General features: G+C 38.3%; 1 protein-coding gene across 7 annotated transcripts in view; it reads left to right on the forward strand.

The window, feature by feature from the left end:
* Positions 1-20387, forward strand: part of AP3B1 (adaptor related protein complex 3 subunit beta 1) — a 176755-nt gene that overhangs the window by 134186 nt on the left and 22182 nt on the right. For all 7 annotated transcript variants that reach the window (XM_086630039.1, XM_086630037.1, XM_086630040.1 and 4 more), the window contains 2 exons: positions 11346-11577; positions 14309-14393. In XM_086630039.1, coding sequence (XP_086486165.1) covers positions 11346-11577; positions 14309-14393 — 317 coding nt within the window. The remainder of the gene's footprint in view (positions 1-11345; positions 11578-14308; positions 14394-20387) is intronic.

Genomic DNA, 20387 nt, shown 5'->3' on the forward strand with positions numbered 1-20387 from the left:
CTTTGTGTATTTCCCTTTTGTATTTGATTTTAGCCAGGAGTTCTTTGTTTATCCATATAGGTCTCCTGGTGTTTTTGCCTGATTTCTTCCTTTTAGGGATGCAATGCCTTTGAACTTGGAGGAGATGATCCTTGAAAGTCAACTAGCAATCTTGGGCTCCCAGTCCCTCCAGAGCTTTACCCCATGGCACACTACCAAGGAGGTCCTGAAGCGGCGAAAGTCAGCTCTTCTGAAATCGAGGGTTTCAAGCTTGCTGAGCTTCCCCCTCTTAGCTGCCCTTAGGATCTCAAACTCCACCATCTCATGGTCACTGCAGCCAAGGCTACCCACGAGTTCAACATTACCTACCAGCCCTTCCCTATTGACGAGAACGAGGCCTAACATGGCACCTCTGCTCATTGGTTCCTCTATCACTTGGATAAGGAAGTTATTGTTAATGCATTCCAGGAATCCCCTGGATTGCGTGCTCCCCGCCGTGTTGTTTTTCCAACTGATGTCAGGGTGGTTAAAATCCCCCATGAGGACCAGGGCTTGTGAACAAGCAGCAACTCCTGTCTGCCTATGTAGGGCCTCATCCGCTTGGTCCTCCTGATTGGGTGGTCTGTAGCACACTCCCACTGTAAAGTCTCCTACCCTTCCTTTCACCCTGGCCCACAGGCACTCGGTTCTATCATCATCACTTGCCAGGTGGAGCTCCATGCATTCTAGCCATTTGTTGACATAGAGGGCAACACCCCCTCCTCGTCTCCCCTGCCTGTCCTTCCTGAACAGTTTATGCCCCTCTAGTCCAACACACCAATCGCAGGAGTCATTCCACCATGTCTCTGTGATGCCGATCAGGTCATAGCGCTGCAGGCTCACAAGCATCTCCTGTTCCTCTTGTTTATTGCCCAAGCTGTGGACATTCATATAGAGGCATTTGAGTTGGGTCCCTGATGAGGTACCTGGAGCCCTCTGATGATGCTCAGATGTTTCCACAGTAACCAGCCTCTCAACAACCCCTGTGCTCCGTCCGCAACCGGCATGACACCTTGATCCCTTGCTAATTCACAAGACTGCACGATCTTGCTAGTGCATTCCTCCCCCACAAGCACTGGCATACTGCACTCCGGCTCCCTTCCAGTGATTCTGATTTCACCCCCACCCCCTTTCATACCTAGTTTAAAGCTCTGTCTATGAGGCCTGCCAACTCCCTTCCCAAAACCGTTCTCCCTCTGTGGGACAGGCTATTACCGTGCCTTTCTAACAGACCTGGCCTCTTGTAGATCCAGCCGCTGTCAAAAGACCCAAACCCCTGCCAGACACATCAGGCTTGGAGCCAGGTATTAATCTGCTGGTACTTCCCGCCTAATCCCTCATCTTTGCCCACAGCTGGAGGGATAGAGGAGAACATGACCTGTGCTCCTGATCCCTTGACCAGGCGCCCCAAGGCTCTGAAGTCCTTCTTCATTGTCCTTGGAGTGGTTCTTCCTAATTCCTCACTGCCTACCTGAAACAACAAAAGGGGGTAATAGTCTGAGGGCCGTACTAGGGAAGGAAGCTTCTCCCTGACATCTTTAACTCTGACCCCTGTGAGGCAACAGACCTCCCTGTGCAGCGGGTCCGGTCTGCATATCGGGCCTTCTGTTCCCTTAAGCAGTGAGTTACCAATGACAGCGACCCGTCTTTTATCCCTTACTGATGAGGTTTTAATGCCGACGGCAGTCCGACTAGGCTTTGGTGACACCTCCAAGCAGGGAGAACCAACATCCTCACTGTTTTCCATTTCCCCTTGCAGAACACTGTACCTGTTACACAAGGACACCTGGAGGGGCATCAGAGAGATGAGTAGTGTCAGACTTTACCTTGTTTTTGCATGCTTTTCTCGTCATGACTTGGTGAACAGTTCCTTGATGTATTAAGGCTAAAAAGAGCAGTTATAGAATCTTCCTGAATTCATTTGGGTTGCTGTGCAGTTGATGAAATTTTTTGGTTTGAACTTTTGTTCATTTGGATTAAGAAACGTTTCCATCTTTATATGGCTGCATACAGTGTCGCTTGGTGTTTCTAGTACCAAGCATCGGTGTTCTTGATTTGAAGATGCTAGAAGAATAGGGGAAAGAAAGGTACGTTTGTAAGAGCTGTAAAGTAGGTCTTTTAATTGTATAATGGAGTTTAGGAATTCAGGGCTGGAAAAGAAGATTTGTGTACCAATTTTTACTATTATTAATTTGGAATGTTTTTATGACAAACCTACAAAAATCATTCTACGCTTTTCACTGAAGGGGCTTTGTAATACCAGCAGCATTACAACATACGCTTACTACATAAATCATAAATTTCAACTATTATTAAATACATTTTTCAATTAAAAGTTGCTTTAAAATGGAATAAGTTTTATTAAATGGTTATTGTCATAGTCTTCCTGCTGCTACTTTTGTATTGTTGACTAACCGTCTTCGGAGGATTTAGATGACGGTAGCAGAAATACTCTGTATTAGTTAGTACTAAGGTAATTTCAAAAGAGATGAGAAAAAATTACCTAATTTGCTTTCAGTCATTAACTGAGGGACTTAACTGTGGCTGCAGCTACTGTGTGATGCAGCGTGCTTACATTCAGAACCTGTGTCTGTACAGTAGAGCCTTTATTAGAGATATCCGCAAGGTGAAGTTTTTTTGTTTGCGGTATGCTGCGCATGTTGTTGCTTACATTACTTGGAGCTGGGTGTGGATGGGATTGAGTGGCATTTCTTCTTAATGAGTGTGAAAAGAAGTATCCTCGTGGGGGCTGAATAAGTCATTTGATGCCACAAATTTTGTTTCCAAGTCCAAGAAAAAAAAAAAAAGTGTGTTTTTGAATTTAGAGAAACTAAAGGTAACTGGTTATAAATAAATCTCTTTCTCTCTTAAAAGATTACTAACTATATCAGATTTTTCTTTTCTTTCTTTCTTTTTAAGAAAAAACATGAAGCTTAAAGAAAACATAACACAGAAAAGCTCTGTTTTAGCAGTGGTCTCAGTTAAGTCAACTGTAATTTTTGCCAACTGAGGAATCTGGATTTTTTTAAGTTAAATCACTATACATAAAGCGAAATGAAATTCGGGAAAAATTGACACGTCAGTATCATGTATAAGTGATGTATTCCAGTACAGGCAGAGATTCTACACCCGTATTGAGGAAGTGCTAATATAGATGTGTATGTGCAGCGGGTTCAGTTGCTGATTTTGGATTTTTGTCCTTGTAGGTGGGTTACTGTGCATTAAGATCATCCAGATAGACAAAAATACAGTGACCAACATTCAAGTATAGTTGTATTAAGCTGGTAAAGATGTAATTTACGTTTTAGTATTTATAAATATCTGTTCTTGAGTTCCAATATAGTGTATTATAGGCTGAGTTCACTTTGGCTTGTAGGTAGTAAGTGTTAAGTAAGTAACTTACATTATACGCTTATCCTTACACAAGAGGTCCTTCTCTGGGGGAAAGTTTGAACTAGGTGCTTCTGTTGGAAGAAACCAATATGCAGAAGTTGTTACAGTATAACATAACAGTAAAAGTATACATTATAGCCAGTAGGGTTCAGTATGTTTTCACTTTAGAGGTCTCTAGAGTACTAGCTGTTTGCTAAGATGAAAATAATGTATTAAAAACTATTTGTAGGAACTTCGTTGAAGTCATTTAGACTCAATGCCAAAATCTATATTAATCCCTCTCGGCAATGTCCACTATTTCAAATTCATAATTAGGACGCAAGGTGAGGCTGCCACCTTGTTCTGTTTTTCCGATTATTAAACAGCTTTAGATAATCCTCAGACTTTTCAGTTAGGTGGTCAGAGGAAGGGTCGAATCGCTAAATTGAAGTAAATGAGTTGTTTGTATATTGGGAGAATGCCTTTTCCTTGAAACATCTAATGACTATTGCAAAGGTGTTTAAAATACCATGCTGCTTGATGCAAGTCACACACAGGCATCAGCCGCTAGACCATCCGGTTTTCACTTCATGGAAGCATACATAGGATAAAATGATAGTAAGTCTTGAGGTTTCCCATGCACAAATAGGAATTTCACTGTTTGATTTGGTCACTGTTATCTTAGAATTTGAAAACCTGAATTGTGTTACAGTTTTATCCCTTGAGTGTAGGAATTTTCTGCAAATGCTATTAAAAGAAAATTCTCACTCTAGTATCTGTTTAAGCCCTTTTCATAGTCCACTGTTGATTCCAAAGTACCCTATGCAGGAGAATGTGCACTTCTGAATTTATAGCAAGGCAGCCCATAATTATGAGTGAATTCAGCCCTTTCCTTCATGTTTGTGTAATAAACCTGACTTAATCATGAGAATATTCCCATTTTGTTGCTACTGAAATTCTTTCTTGTGTGGCTTTTTTGAAGATTTCACTTATATTTTCATTGGATTATTCATGTGCTCAATAGAAGAGAAAGGCAAAGATTCTAATTATCAAACAAAACCATGTGTTGTAGTGTAAAACTTAAGCTCTATTATATATGCAAAATGCAATCTGTCTCACTGGCCCCCAGTTACGCATAAAATACTAAACACGTGCATGCTTAGCTTTAAAAGTCCATAATTAATCTCATACAAGACTAGTAGAGTTTTCTACTGTTCATGAACTCCAGGTTAAGGCCTAATTCTGCTTTCTTCATATCATGTAGTCATTTTTATTCTCTAAGAGCAACACTTTGATAAAGAGTTACTGGAAGTCTGTCTAGTGGCTATATTTTAAGAGAACCATAGAAAATTCTAAGGAACATAAAAATATTAGAAACAAAATAATTTAATATTATGGAAGATTTTTATCTCTAGATTCACTAGAGTACACAGTACTCTGAAAGCATTGTTTTATACCTATTTGAGACAATACAAATATTGGAGTAAGAAAAAAGGCAGAGAAAGGATTAATTTTGGCAGCCTTATAGAGGCAGACTATGCACAGTATAATAAAAGTGCTCTTTTGTTTGAGATTCATCTCTGTAGGATTTCAAAACCAATGGGATTTATTTGGGATTTTTGATTTTTATTTTCCTTGCAAGTTTTTAGAGATAAAAGCATTATTCTATCAATGTTGAAATTCAGTAAGAATTTTTGGAACTCACTTTCTACTGTCTAGAATTGCCTGAAACCAATGCTAGTTTAAAGATATGAGCATTAATATGCCAATTTTCGATTAACCCCATTGACATGTTAATCGTTTAGGGAAATGTGGAGCCTAGAAGTTGGTGATGATGCAAAAAAGAAGGGAGTTAGGATGTATTAGATGTTGATGGCCTTCCTCTCAGACATGACTTTCAGAAGGTGTTTAGAAGATGTAGAGCAGTTAAATGTGCCTTTGGTGGAAAGTTATTTTAAGTATTTTCCAGAACTTGTCCTCAAGTTTTTGTATGTTTAGGTAAATTAGGCCAAATTGAATGATGGCATCCTGTTGCTTTTCTAGACTGCAGAAAATATGAACTTGCTGGCTTCCGTGTTTGTTTTCCCTGCCCCTGTTCAGAGGAATACTATCCGTAGTTTGACAATCCATATTAATGTGACATAAGTATGCGCTAATGTTGGGATTTGCTACAGCCTCTTGAAATAATGCGGAGTAGGATGTTGACATTCTTTCTGCAATTCTTTATTTGCTTATTATATCTTTTTATGAATTATTAATTCTTTATTTTTGTAAGAGCTGTATAAGGAAGACATTGCCTGTGACTATGACTAATATGTAAGTGGTAATGAAGCAAAAGATCATGAATATGCTGTTTCCTGTCAGTAGTTGTCTTTCCTTTGTTTGCCTGGTTTTCCATCTTTCTCCTAATACTATAAAATTACAGTTAAGTTGCTCTCATAGCTTCAGTTGAAAGATCATGTAAATGTGGCTGGGCTACGTGATAGCCCTTCTCCTCTTTGCTGCTGCGGAGTTACTGGAGCATAGCCTTACAGTGAGTGTAAGAGAGGATATAGCTCTCACAGCTCAGTAGCTAATTCTTGGATTATGTCATGGATATTGCCAATAGGAGGGCAGTAGAAGGGCTACTTAGATTAAATGATTCAGTCCACTGCTTTAACAGAATGTAATTTAGAGGAATAGAACTATAATTATTGTCATTCTTGGAAGCAAATATTTTTTTCCAATAATGTATGTTTTATCCAAACATATATACTTTCCTGAATCAGGATCAAAAATTAATCTGTGCTTATTATTGCAGCATTATTAAGCTAAGGAAGAAATGCAAAAGAAAAAAGGCAACAGACCTAATTTTGCGCTTAGTAATAATTACACTTCGTACAGGAAAGTCTGTCCAGCTCTGTTTTCTGTAGTAGGTTTAATAAACCCTGTAGTGCTTTTTATTTTAAAAAAATATGGAAGATGTTTTTTTGTATTAACTTAAGCTTAGTTACTAAGGACTTATTGAGCTGGCTAAAATAAGCATGTTCACATGCAGAGGATTCAGTGGTTTGTAACTAGTCAGCTCTGTTGTGATAAAGAAAGCCAAAACTACTGTCAGTGGTCTTACACTTTTCCCTTTACATGGTTAATGAGTGGGGACTTTTAAAGCAAAATCCTAATGTGCCACACCTTGTTCTTATCTAAGAAGTAGTTTAAAAATATCTGCAGCTTCTTTTAGGGTCATGGATCATCTTTCAGCTTGTGCAGTTAGCGTGGGGGCCAGTCTGACTCGTACCAATACGGTGTTGCCATATGATACCACTGTGAAGTCCCAACACTGACTTTTAATTCATGGTGGCTTTCAGTCAAAATGGGGTGGGAGGACGGTCTGTATTTTACATTTTTTTTATTCCTGTCATTCTAAACAGCTGTATTTAAAAAAAAAAAAAAAAGTTTTGCAAGTTTAATCTTAATAATCTTCACCCAAAAAAAGGAGACATGCTATGTCATAAAATAACTATTAGTGACTAGTTTGTATCCTATAAATCTAACTTGAGTTGATAATATGGTCCATTACCAGCTAACTGCACAGAGTATTTTTCATTTTACACTCTTCAGTTACTTTTTAGTGAAGTGTTAAAAAATATGAAGCTTTTCTCCTCTCTAAAATTGCACACTGTCTGTCTGTTATTAGGGAGATAACAGCTCTTATAAATGTTTCAGTAAGCGTTAAGTAGACAGTTATGTGCACTCTCATTCCACGCTTATTTGCTTACTGTAATAAACTGATAAAATATGTGTGGTTTGTCTCTGTGTATCTGCAGGCATCATGAGTCACATAGATTTCCTTTAGAAATAATGTTGTGTCTGCAGAATTGATTGGTTATTTTCATAAACCATCCAAAGGTACACAAACGACTTCTATTATTTAAACATATGCTGTGTAAGATTTGTAGGGGATTATCTCCTGGTTACTAGATGCTTCTTGTTCTGTTAACTCTGTGGAGGATTATTTTAACCCCAGAGTGATTGCAGGTATCTGCCCTATGGGTTTCTTTAAGTATTGCAATTGTATGCTTTAAAAATTTTAGAATTAATACCAAAGACTCTGTTTACCAGACTGATGCAACAGTCACACCAACCTTTGCCAGCTCTAAACCCTTGCTAGCAATGAGAGGACTTGAGAATTCTCATTTTCCAAAGCTAAATTCTTTTGTTCAGCATATATACATTTTATTTATTTCTAGTACCACAATGTTAAATGCAGCTGAACATTAATGTTCTACAGGAAGGAAGATAGTTTAAACATAATGTCGTTATTCTGACTGTCCTTTCTGTGTCTGTTGCTCTGAGTAGTATGATACTGAAAATAAAAGTGAATAGACTTACAAGTGGAATTATGACTAAAACATGAGCAATAATACTGAAAGGGGCATAGATTAAAATCTCTAAAAATCACAGGAATGTTTCAGTAACATTTGAGTCAGTGTTAAAATTGAAGTATAGTGAGGGATTTTTTCAGTATGTGTATGCATATGTATCTACATGTTGGACTTCTGACTACTAACTTTTTAAGTTTTCATTCCTATTCATAAATAGTATTGATAAACCAGCTATATGTCAACACAGAGAAGCTAGTGTATTTCAAAATACTTGTTTTAACATGAATAAAACGTATTTCCTAAGCTTGTTAATGAAAAATAAGTGAACTGTTTCATGAAATAATTTTTCTATTATGCATGTCCTTCTCGAATTAAATGATAAAAGTTAAAGGCTAAGCTTAAACTTAAAAATAAGATTAAAATTACCTCTTAAAACTTTTGTTCATTATATCAGCAATGGTTTAAGTAACACGTGCTACTGTGACTCTACTAATAACTTCCTATTGCTGTTATCTCTTTCTATATACCAATAAGGTATTTATTATTTGATGTAGTCCTTTCTTTTTCCTGACAGTTGAGTTTTTGAGAGTTTGACCTTGTTAATTATTTCTGGAAGTCTAAGCACAGTATTAATCTACTGAAGTTTGGATTTTGTATTCAAAGATGTTTTTAATTTGGGGGAACTGTGAAGGTCCATACAATTCATACTTTTTCCATTCTTTTTGCGTTAGCTGGAAATTTGGTCGTGTGATGTCACAGGAGTTATTACATAAAAGTAACCCAAATCTTACCATATATTTATGTACATAAAATGGAATTGGATTAAAAAGATACCTGGTCATTATGGGTTTTTTAAAATTTCCCTGAATTGTGTTCTTGGACAAAATTAATAGATATTTTCATGCTTCTCAGAGATCAGTAATTGGACGGGAAAAAATTGACTCCGTTTAATCATAGAATCATAGAATGGTTAGAGTTGGAAGGGACCTTAAAGATCATCTAGTTCCAACACCCCTGCCATGGGCAGGGAAACCCTCCACTGCACCAGGTTGCCCAAAGCCTCATCCAACCTGGCCTTGAACACCTCCAGGGATGGGGCATCCACAACTTCTCTGGGCAACCTGTTCCAGTACCTCACCACCCTCAATGTAAAAAATTTCTTCCTTATATCTAATTGAAATCTGCCCTCTTTCAGTTTAAATCCATTGCCCCTTGTCCTATCACTACACACCCTTGTAAAAAGTCCCTCTCCAGCTTTCCTGTAGGCCCCCTTTAGGTACTGGAAAGCTGCTATAAGATCACCCCATAGCTTTCTTTTCTCCAGGCTGAACAGCCCCAACTCTCTCAGCCTGTCTTCATAGCAGAGGTGCTCCAGCCCTCGGATCATCTTCATGGCCCTCCTCTAGACTCGCTCCAGTAGCTCCACGTCCTTCTTGTGTTGGGGACTCCAGAGCTGAACACAGTATTCCAGGTGGGGTCTCACGAGAGCTGAGTAGAGGGGCAGAATCACTTCCCTCGACCCGCTGGCCACACTTCTTTTGATACAGCCCAGGATACAGTTGGCTTTCTGGGCAGCCAGCACACATTGCCGGCTCATGTTGAACTTCTCATCCACCAGCACTCCCAAGTCCTTTTCCTCAGGGCTGCTTTCAATCCATTCTCCACCCAGCCTGTACTTGTGCTTGGGAATGCCCCAAATATGATGCCTGTATTCTTCAAGTGGTATTGCTACTATTATTTGAAAAGGGACAGAAATTTAACTATATGGCTATGTGTTCTATCGTAAACAGCTGTATTTTCTTCTGATCATATAGCAAAACTAAAAATGTTGTCCCTGAGAACATTACATTATCTTTTCAGGGAGAAGAATATGTCTGAACTTTACCAATTTACTTTAAAACTATTACTAAAATGTACAGATTCAAAGTTGAGGTTGTGGAGTTTCCTCATGTCACATGTGTTCTGAATCTGCCTATTCTGAAACTGTCTTAACACTGAAAGTTACTGGTAGATCCTTAGTTTGTTTCTAAAAAAATCTGTTACCAGAGTTTTTGTGTATTAGAGGAAAAAAACACTAGATAAAAAGTTTAATGTGAAATCTGATGTCAAAGTTTTGGCAGAAGTGTTTGCTGGATCGTATCCTGTATGTTCTAATTACGATCACGTGGTGGTTGAGTTTCGAGGGCATGAGAAGCCTTTCTGCCTTACCTTCATTATTTGTTCTTCATTCAGTAGGATATGTGTGAAACTTAATGCACCTTCCAAAGCCACCTCTGAAATACACACTCACTCAGTTCCTCATGTATTTTTCTTCGGCTTTCATCAATGTACTGCTCACTCTGAACATTATTAGTTGATCTCTACAGATACTCATTTGAGGTGAGGAATATCAGTAGCCTGGCTTTTAAGTTCAGAAACTGGTGATCAGAGATGAAGATCAAGTTTGTTATGTGCTCGCTAACTTCTAAAGTTTTTCAGCAGGATTCTTTACAGCCTTTTGCTTTCCAGATACTCCCATTTCTGTAACACCTTATGTTTTTAAATCCCAGCTCTTATCAGTATCTTATATTCCTGGAAGTCACTAAGTCTTCAGATCAGCCCCTTGATGTTAAGTGTGGCAGTCAGGAGAATGTAGCAACCTGTAGGAGTTTTGTAGGGAAGGCAAGATAAAAGCGTGTTCTTGAAGTCCTGAACGTCATCCTGCTATTTGCAGTTGTCTCTTTCGCTTAGTTACACATTCAGGGCTATGAGTAGGGCAAGAAAAGATGGATGCTCATCAGTGAAAACAGATAAACAGATATAAACAGATATATCTAACAGATACACTATGAAGTTCGGTAGCTCATACTGCATTGACCAGGCAAATGGGATTTTTTGTGTTGAGCATTTGGCTTTTCCAGCCTCCATGTTCTGTTTGTGTGGTGTTACTTTTCATGTAATTTCCTAGCCTTTCCATACAACTTGTTTAAAGACTTTAAATTCACTTTTCTGCGGTTTTCTGCATATTCACAGAATCACAGAATGTTAGGGATTGGAAGGGACTTCAAAGGATCATCTAGTCCAATCCCCCTGCCAGCCCAGGACCACCTAGATCAGATCACACAAGAACGCGTCCAGGCGGGTTTTGAACATCTCCAGAGAAGGAGACTCCACAACCTCTCTGGGCAGCCTGTTCCAGTGTTCCGTTACCCTTACTGGGAAGAAGTTCTTCCTCACGTTTAAGTGGAACCTCCCATGTTCCAGCTTATATCCATTTCCCCTTGTCCTATCATTGGATGCCGCTGAGAAGAGCCTGGCTCCATCCTCATGACAGTCACCCTCTACTTATTTATAAACATTAATGAGGTCCCCCCTCAGTCTCCTCTTCTCCAAGTTAAAGCTTAGCATCAGAAATGTTATTTTTAGTCTGTTATCTGATATCTATTACTGCAATTTGTTTATGGATTTGAATATGTCCTTACATGTTTCTAGTTCACTAAAATTCCAGCTAGAAAACAGGTGCTCTAGCTAAGTGAAAAGTGCAATGTTTAATTGTCATTTTATCTGTTCTTCACTTACAGCATTCACCAACTGTTGTTTTGTGCTTAACAGGTCACTACCCAAGTCTCTGTGCCAACAAAAACACATGAACTACTTCATCGAATGAGTGGAAAAGGATTAGCAGCTCATTATCACTTCTCAAGACAAACAGGCATTTTTGGTGACCGTATGGTATCTGTGCAAGTGACAGTAACAAATACAACTGATCAGAAGATAGAGAATATTCACATTGAGGAGAAGAAATTACCTCCAGGCATGAGGATGCATGAGTTTAATCCAATAGGTAATTGTATTCTGTCTTCAAAAATACAGAATCTTTTGCAAAATTTCGAATATAGTAAAGTGGTATTGCGTAATCATGCATATACTTATGTGTATGTATACACATGTATACATGTTTGTATGTATACATCACACACACCCATGCAACCGTCTTTTCTTAGATAATCTGATTTTAACAAAAATTTAATTCAGCTTCCCTCTACTTCTATTTAACTTTGAAAGTAACTCCCTAGATCAGAACTTCAATGCCTGAAAGCTTTTGTCCTTGTTCAAATATCAATTATATAAATTCCAGTTGATATAATCAATTTTTTCTGTCTCCCCACACACTTCGATTCTCTTACAGCCTTAGTCCAGAATGGCTATAATGGGCTACTATTAAGAGTGAGGTTTTCATTTATATAATCAGAAGTATTTTCTTTCTAAGCTTCAAAGAATATTTGTAGATATATTTTTTTTATTTTGATGGCTCAGAGCATTCTCATTGTGAGCTTTTGGCAGTGGAGTGGAAGTGTATATTTTAGTCTAGTTTGTTTCTACCATACTTCCACAAAATGTATCTTCTTAGACTAAGTAGAAAGCAGTACTGTAGTCAGCCCCAACCTAGATTGTTTTACTTTCTACCTTCTGATGGGAATGGTTTTTAGCTGAATTTATGTTGGTGGAAAAGAGTGGAAAGCCTAAGAAAGAATGTGCTATTGAAATGCATTGAAAAGGCCATACAGATTTACACTAAATAGCTACAAAAGCAATTGTACAATGCTACAATTTATTTCAGAGTTAAAACTTTGGAACAATTTGCATTTTGATAATGATACATATTTGATCAAGACAGTTACTTTTAGGAAAGATACTAAATTTTGTCTTAAGTGAACTGTTTGGTGTGTATTCCTCAACATAAGTAGTCCATCACAGAGCTCTGATTTCAGGTTAGTTTTGACCATCAGCCTAATTTTGTATCATTCCCTTTAAACATTTAAATAAATGAAGTCATAAAGGCTTACAAGTGGAAAACTAGTAATACTGTAAATGAGATCAGGAAATACTGTAGCATTCACTTCTCTCACACCAAAAAAAAAAAAAAAAAAAAAAAAGGAAAAAAAGAAAAAAATCTGGAATTAATGAGGTTCAGGTTTCTTGAGTTCCACAAGACAATCCTACCCTTTAAAGTATTTGTTTCCCTAGGAAAGACGTTATTGTATTCTGTCCTGTGAAGCTGTTGGTTTTTTCAGCAGAAAACAAGCTATATATGTACCATCTGTGATTCCTTCCAAAGGTGTTGCTTTTCTTGCTTGAGTGCAAATTTTCTGTGTTCTTCGTCACTTTGTCTAGAACTCCGTTTATATATCTGTTCTTCTTACTACCTTTTGTGTTTCCAGCATTTGGAAGATACATCCTATAATTTGCCCAGCGAAACCAGTAGAAGTGTCAGTGTAGACACATATTCCTATGGGAGTATAAGTCTAATTTTGCCTCCATCACTGCAATTACTTTTGGCAATTGTACTGATTTAGCCAATAGAAATGGGCCAAATTATTTCACCTAAGTCCCTATGTGCAGTATTCTTCTAGGCTAGCTGCCTTTGAAACCCTGTTTGAAAACAAGCTCAAAGACTTTGGTAAAGTTTAGTCTGAATTTGAGCTGGAGCTTGTAGTCTTTTGATGCTTTACACAGACTTCTTGAAATACTTCATTTTCTATTCATTCGCTAGCATTAGTTTAGTCTTTGCCTAGCTGCATCACCTCCATGTTTCCCATGTGTTTCAGAACTTAATCTTGATATAGCTAAATTTTTTTTCCTTTTGTCATGGAGCATCTGCCTACTCTTCAGTTCCTGAAAAGCATCAGATACATTAATGAATAAACTGGAAATTAGGCATTCTTCTGCCTGACCAATCATTTTTATTTGAATTCCTCTCTTTTAACTGTGCTTTTAGGTTTTCTTTCTTGTAATCATGTGAAGTTAATCTCTGCGCCAAAGCTTGTTTTTAACACCTCTACTTACCTAAAGAACGACATTTTCTTCCTACCAAAACAAAACCTTGTCTCTACAACATTGAGGAAACAGTATAGTGGTGTAGCAGAGAAACTAAGAATGAGTGTGTCTCTTGATACCTTGATTTGAGAATTGTCTCAGTCTGCACTGCTTGTAGAGCACAAAATTATCTTCCGTTTTGGGTTCATAATCTTTCTACTTCCTTCCATAACTAGTGCAAGTGCAATATTGAGAAATAAGTAAACCACACTAATTATGAAATGTTTTAAGTTCGGCTCTTTTTCCATTGCTCTGTGAGATAATGTAAATTTCATTAATATTTGTTTTGTTTTGCTTTTTATTAACTAAATTTGCAAACTGGTGTTACTGAAAATGAAATATCGGTGCTGGATTTGTACACAAGTAAAAGGATGTAACTTCAATATCTTTTTTTCTGTAAATAATTTTCCTAGCTTTTCTAGTACAAATCCTGATTTTGTTGACAGTGGGGCTGTAAGATTGAAATGGCAGCATTTCATGTGCACAAAGTGTGGGAAGGTGGGATCCAAGACACTTAAACATGCAAGTGTGACATTTGGGTGATACTTGAAATAAAACTACAAGTATTGGCTCTTTTTTATGGAGCTTTTTTTTTTTTTAATAGAGGTTTTCTAATTCTGTAAAGTTTGAGGGATTGCATCTGGGGTCTTCTGTTGCTTTGCACATGTATTTTACCTGTTCAAAATGTTTTCATGTAGGGTGCCTTGAGCCTGGAGGATCCATTACTGTTTCAATGGGTATTGACTTCTGTGATTCTACTCAGATGGCCAGTTTCCAGTTATGGTGAGTTCTTAGGGAAGGAGGGTAATTTTTTGCTCTTTGAAGAAAAAAGTAGTATATATTGGCAATTTACTTGGCAGTACCAGACTTGCTGTTTGTTAAATATTTAAAGAATTAAACGACAGTTCACAACATGATGTTTACCCAAGATGTTTTTAGAGAAATAAGACACAATTAGTGTTCAGGTTTAGTATTACAAGAATTATCAGTTTTCTTCAGTCTTCCAATTTTTTTTAGCACTTGCTTCTAAAAACACATGGTGTTTGATGGTAAGTTCAAATCTAGGTTTGAAATCACATGTATATGTTCAAAAACTCTTTGACAGGTTGTATATGGGAGGTCCTGTTTTTCCCTTGCTGTAAAGATACCAAGCAGAAGCACGAACTCATCTTCTGGTTTAGAATTACTTCTGTGTTCCTGAGCTTTATTTTTATTTTTATTCCCTCTTCTTGGGATTCTTCTTGATAATAACACTACCTTGAAGAGAGCAGTCAGGTCTGACTAGTCTGCTGGAGTGTGTTGCGTGTGTTCTTCCTTGTAAGAAATTGCAAGTCAAAAAAGCACACAGTGTGAGCAATTTCACTACCTCGAGTGCTTATTGTGGCTGTCTGTGATCTATGTAACATGACTGCGTGAAACCAACCCCAAAATTTGCTGGCCAAAGAAGCTTATTCCTCATGCTGTAGATTCTTTTAAATTATTAGAGAAAGAATGAAAACAAGTTACTGGCTGGCCAACTAGATTTTGTCTTATATACTTGATTTAGGCTTTTTGTGCTCATTATTGGCACATTCAGGATCCTCCTTTGTATGAGTTCCTGTTACATTCTAGGATAGCAGGAAACCTGTTTATTCAGTGAGAACTCTGTTATAAACTAGCATTTGAAACCAGGGAAAATTTATAGTAGCAGTGTCCAAATGTTGGGAATGAATGGATGGGGAAAGCTAGACACCTTCTTTAAAGGTTACATAGTCTTTGAAACTATGCAAAGGCACAAAATAGATGCGCACAATTATTTTTTTAATGTTTTTTTAAATAATGTTTTTTGACATATTGTTGCAAGAAGCACTGCTTTGTGTATTCTGCACAAAAAAAGGATATTGAATAGACATTCACATTGCTACATTCCAGTTCAGGGGAAGCTCTCTGAGAAGGTTCTGTGCCTGTTTCTTGAATACTGTAGAAATTTTAGTGACTACTACTAAGCACAGCTTGCACAACTTACAGATTATTAAAGATAGTGGGAAAATCTTATTAGTGGAGGTGTACCTAAGTGACTCCAAATGAACCACTGCTAAAATAAGATTTCTTGTTCTAGGGGCAGGGAGGTTTTACTATTGAATTTTTTTCTTCCACCCCTCAAACCTTTTCCTGTACAATGCATGCTCGTGTGTAGTCATTTTAAAGATATCAGTACCTCCAGCAAGATGTCTGCAGCAAGTATTTTATGCACATCATGTTGCTGTAGCTGGTCTGTTTGCTGGAATTTGGAAACAGCTTTGGACTGTTGCCTGATGCTAGATTTGTTTGCGACGAGAAGTTCCCTTCTAGGCAGTGCAATTTCATAATTGCTTCAAAATTATAGGCTCTCTTTACCTTAATATATTTTGGCATTTTTTAAAATAAAGTATGCTCTTTATCAAGCAGGAACATTCTTTTTTAAATAGAGCAAATATTTTTCTTTCGAGTAGACATTTTCAGTATACTAATGATTTGATTCCAAACTTATACCATTTATTGCTAAGAATCTTAGCAGTGATGAGGATAAGCAATGTAGCATAACCCATTGATTTTATGCAGATCATCACCTTTATGTTTTGGGAGGTCTGCTGTATTAGTGATATATAAAAACTGATTACTTTCTCCAACATTGCCTAGTAATTGTTTATTATTTTCCTATTAGACAAACAAGACAGATCAATATTCCTCAACACCAACCAGACTATGAGTAACATCACTGTAAATAGATTTGCCTCAGACCTCAGTGGTGTATTCGTTTTAATGATTTGGACAATGTGAGTCCAATGACAAAGCTCAAGCTAAGTTTAAAATTAAATTAAGAATAGGAATTGCTTACTTTGTTCTTTTGCTAATTGACAGGGCCTTGTCTCTTTGATATTAGTTCTTAGAAAACAGTATAAAAATAGGTATAATGCTCTTTGCATTAAATTTGCTATTTTACTGTTAAAACATGTATTGTTCAAAATCCTACTGATGTTCAGTATCATTGAAGAAATTGTGCAGTGTGATGCTTTGAGGGCGATGTCTCAGAGAACTCACCTGCAGTCTTTTTAACTTGTCATGCTTCTTAAAAACCTTTTATCCAAAAGGAAGAATGACTGGTAGAAGTTTGTCAAAATGTAGGTGAAATACAGCGCACACAAAGGTGTCGAAATTCGTGTATGTCCTGCTAACATATCTTTATGAAAGACATTGCCAGTTATTTTGCATTTTTCCTAGAAGCATGTTCAGCAGTAAAGTGTTCCTGATCATAATCATTTTCTTTACATTGTTCTAAGAGGAGCACTTTGTCTTGCATCAAATGTAATTGATCCTGAAGCAGTGTAATCACAATTACTCACTTTCTTAATTGGCCTGCCCAAAATCAGAAAATGGAAACCGATCGGCAGTGTTTAAATCAATAGCTTTGTAGTAGAGCTTGTTGGGGGTAGGGAGATAGTGGTAATGGGTAGATCAATTGGTCTTAGATGCCAATCATGGGCTGTGTGTTTTGCATAGCAAACACTACCTTTCTGCTTGGGGATATGCTGTTGCACTAGTGGTTCAATAAATACAAACTGTATAAAGAAAAAAAACTAATATGAGTCATAAAATATTTAGATCTCTCTGAATTTGTTGTACAAATCAAGGACAATGAAAGAGAAACTGCTTTATAGAGAGAGGTTCAAAGGGCTAGACTTTGTAAGACCTCCTTTGTAAATACTGTTTTTATTAAGCAAAGCTTACCAAGATCACACATCTAACTAAAAAGAGGTGAAATGCCTTAACTTGAAAACTTTGGCTAATGTTTTTACTTACAATGTGTATTAGGATGCTCACACTGTGTACTTGTAAGGAGAACATCTCTTCATTGCTATTCATAGAATCATAAAATCATACAGTGGCATAGGTTGGAAGGGACCTTAGAGATCATCTAATCCAACCTCCCTGTCATGGGCAGGGACGCCTATCAACTAGACCAGGCTACTCAAGGCTCCGTCCAACCTGGCCTTGAACACCTCCAGAGAAGGGGCATCCACAACTTCTCTGGGCAATTTATTCCAAAGTTTTACCACCCTCATACTGAAGAATTTCTTCCTCAGATCTAATCTAAATCTGTTCTCCCTCAACTTAAACCCATTTCCCCTTGTCCGATCAGTGGACACTCTTGTAAAAAGTCCCTCCCCCGCCTTCCTGTAGGCTCCCTTCAGGTATTGGAAGGCAGCTATTAGGTCCCCCGAAGTCTTCTCTTTTGAAGGCTGAACAATCCCAGCTCCCGCAACCTGTCCTCATAGCAGAGGTGCTCCAGCCCCTGGATCATCTTTGTGGCCCTTCTGTGAACACGCTCCAACTAATCTGTGTCTCTCTTATGGTGGGGACACCAGAACTGGACGCAGTATTTGAGGTGGGCTCTCACAAGAGCAGGGTAAAGGGGAAGAATCACCTCTCTTGACCTACTGACCACGCTTCTCTTGATACATCCCAGGATGCAGTTGGCCTTCTGGGCTGCATGAGCGCACTGTCGGCCCATGTTGAGCTTCTCATCTATAAACAACCCCAAATCCTTCTCTTCAGGGCTACTCTCAACCCACTCTGTGCCCAGTTTGTATTTGTGCCTAGGATTGGCCCGACCCAGGTGAAGGACCTTGCATTTTGACTTGTTGAAGCTCATGCAGTTTGCACTGGCCCATTTCTCAAGCCTACCAAGGTCCCTCTGGATGGCATCTCTTCCCTCAAGTGAGTCCACGGCACCACACAACTTGGTGTCATCAGCAAACTTACTGAGGGTGCACTCAATGCCGTCATCCATGTCGCTGACAAAGATGCTGAACAGCGCTGGACCCAGAACAGACCCCTGAGGGACACCGCTTGACGCTGGTTTCCATGTAGACATCGCACCATTGACCGCAACTCTTTGAGTGCGACCATCCAGCCAGTTCTTTATCCACCGAGTGGTCCATCTGTCAAATCCATGTCTCTCCATTTTAGAGACGAGGATGTCATGTGGGACAGTGTCAAACGCCTTGCACAAGTCCAGGAAAATGACATCCGTTGCTTTACCCATGTCAACCAGCGCTGTAGCTTTGTCGTAGAAGGCCACTAAATTAGTCAGGCACGACTTGCCCCTAGTGAAGCCATCTCCTTGCAGATGAGCCACACTGGTGTTCTGCCTCTCAAGCAGAAAGTTAAAGAGGAATAAATGGAGGAACTTGGTCTTCTAAAATATTTTTGTGAGAGTTACTATTTCTTTTTGGGTTACTTTGTTCAGATTCTGCCAGCAGGATATACACAACTTAGAAGTATAAAGCAGTTTGTTATTGATTAATTCACATGCATGGTAGTCTTTTAGCTTGCTAAATCCTAGTTAAGCATTAGTATATTCACCATCCCAGTAAGAGACCTGAGTCTTTGCTAGGCAGGTAGACATCAGTGAGCAGTAGAAAGGCTAGAGTGGATCCTTGATGTTACAGACTGACTGCAGTACTTCACTGGCTGGAATTGGTTTTCTCTTGTTAGATTTTATGTATTTCCACATCAGCAGGTTTCCCCTTGAATCCTTGAGCTCCTAGTAATCACCATTTTAACAATCCTACCACTATCTCTTATTATCTTGCCTGTTTATACTTTTCAGATATTCTCAGGTTTTTCTCACAGCTTATCAGTTTCCTTAGATGTCTGAATAAAGATTTGTTAGCTTTACTATGTCAGAATTTGGCCTTGGATTCTTGGAATGAAGACATTTGAATCCCTAGAGAAGAAAGGCAAGGAAGGTTACAGAGACAAAGTTACAGCATATCTGTGCCCTTATCCTATTTTGTGTATAGGTATTTAGCATTTCGGATTCCTGTCTGCATTTCTAAGTGCAGCTTATTCTAAGTGTCTGGTGAGTGACTAAAGGTCAAGGGAAGATGTTCTCTTTACAACATTGAGAGCTGGAGAAGAAAGTTTGTCATTACCTCTTCTTCCCTGTTCTTTTCATCTCTTCTTTCCAAATTCTCTTAGCTGTTCGTTAAGCAAAGAAGGAACCACAGCTTTGAAGATAAAATTAATTTACAGAGAAACCGTTACCCATTCTTTTGAAAAGTATGCAGGATGTTGTTTAGCTCTCTTTGAAACAACTTGGCATAGGGAACGTGTCCATACTATGCATCTCTTCCCCTAGTTTTCTCAAGGTTTAAGTGCACCGAGTACAATCAGTTCCCAAGAAGAAAGAGAAATGGAGTGAAAACAACAACTTCTATGCCTTCCATTCTTGCTCAGAATAATGAGATCATGGGAAAATAGTGTGAGATGTGACAGGTTTTTACAAGCATGGGCTGGTTGCCTTATATTATCATTTCCAGTGTCCTAGTGTGATTAGAAATGCTGGGACCCGGTCCATACTCTTCTACTGTCGTTATGCTGATAGAAAACTGTTTAGCTCATCTGCCCTGGACCGTATAAAGAGAACATTTTGCTGTTTACTCCAGAAGAGGTTGGTGCAGCAGGAAGATTCTAGCATTTTCTTATATGAAGTAAATTCTATCAATGAGATTTTAATACCTTGTTCATTCTGCTCTCTGCAGCTTCTGCCAAGTCGTAGAAGCTTTTGCTCTAAATTTTGTTTTCCAAGGAAGAGATTTTTTGCAGCATGAAATTCTCTTACCACACTCTGCATTGGTGTAGAAATCTTCCCAAGCAGAACTTCTACTGTGAAGAGAGTAAATGAAGATCAGTTCGGTGGCAGTATTTGTATGAAGTGCAAGCATGCATTCAGGTGTAGATGCTTGCACAAAA

This window comes from Tauraco erythrolophus, chromosome Z (assembly GCF_009769465.1).
Source record: "Tauraco erythrolophus isolate bTauEry1 chromosome Z, bTauEry1.pri, whole genome shotgun sequence".
Classification (NCBI taxonomy): Eukaryota; Metazoa; Chordata; class Aves; order Musophagiformes; family Musophagidae; genus Tauraco; species Tauraco erythrolophus.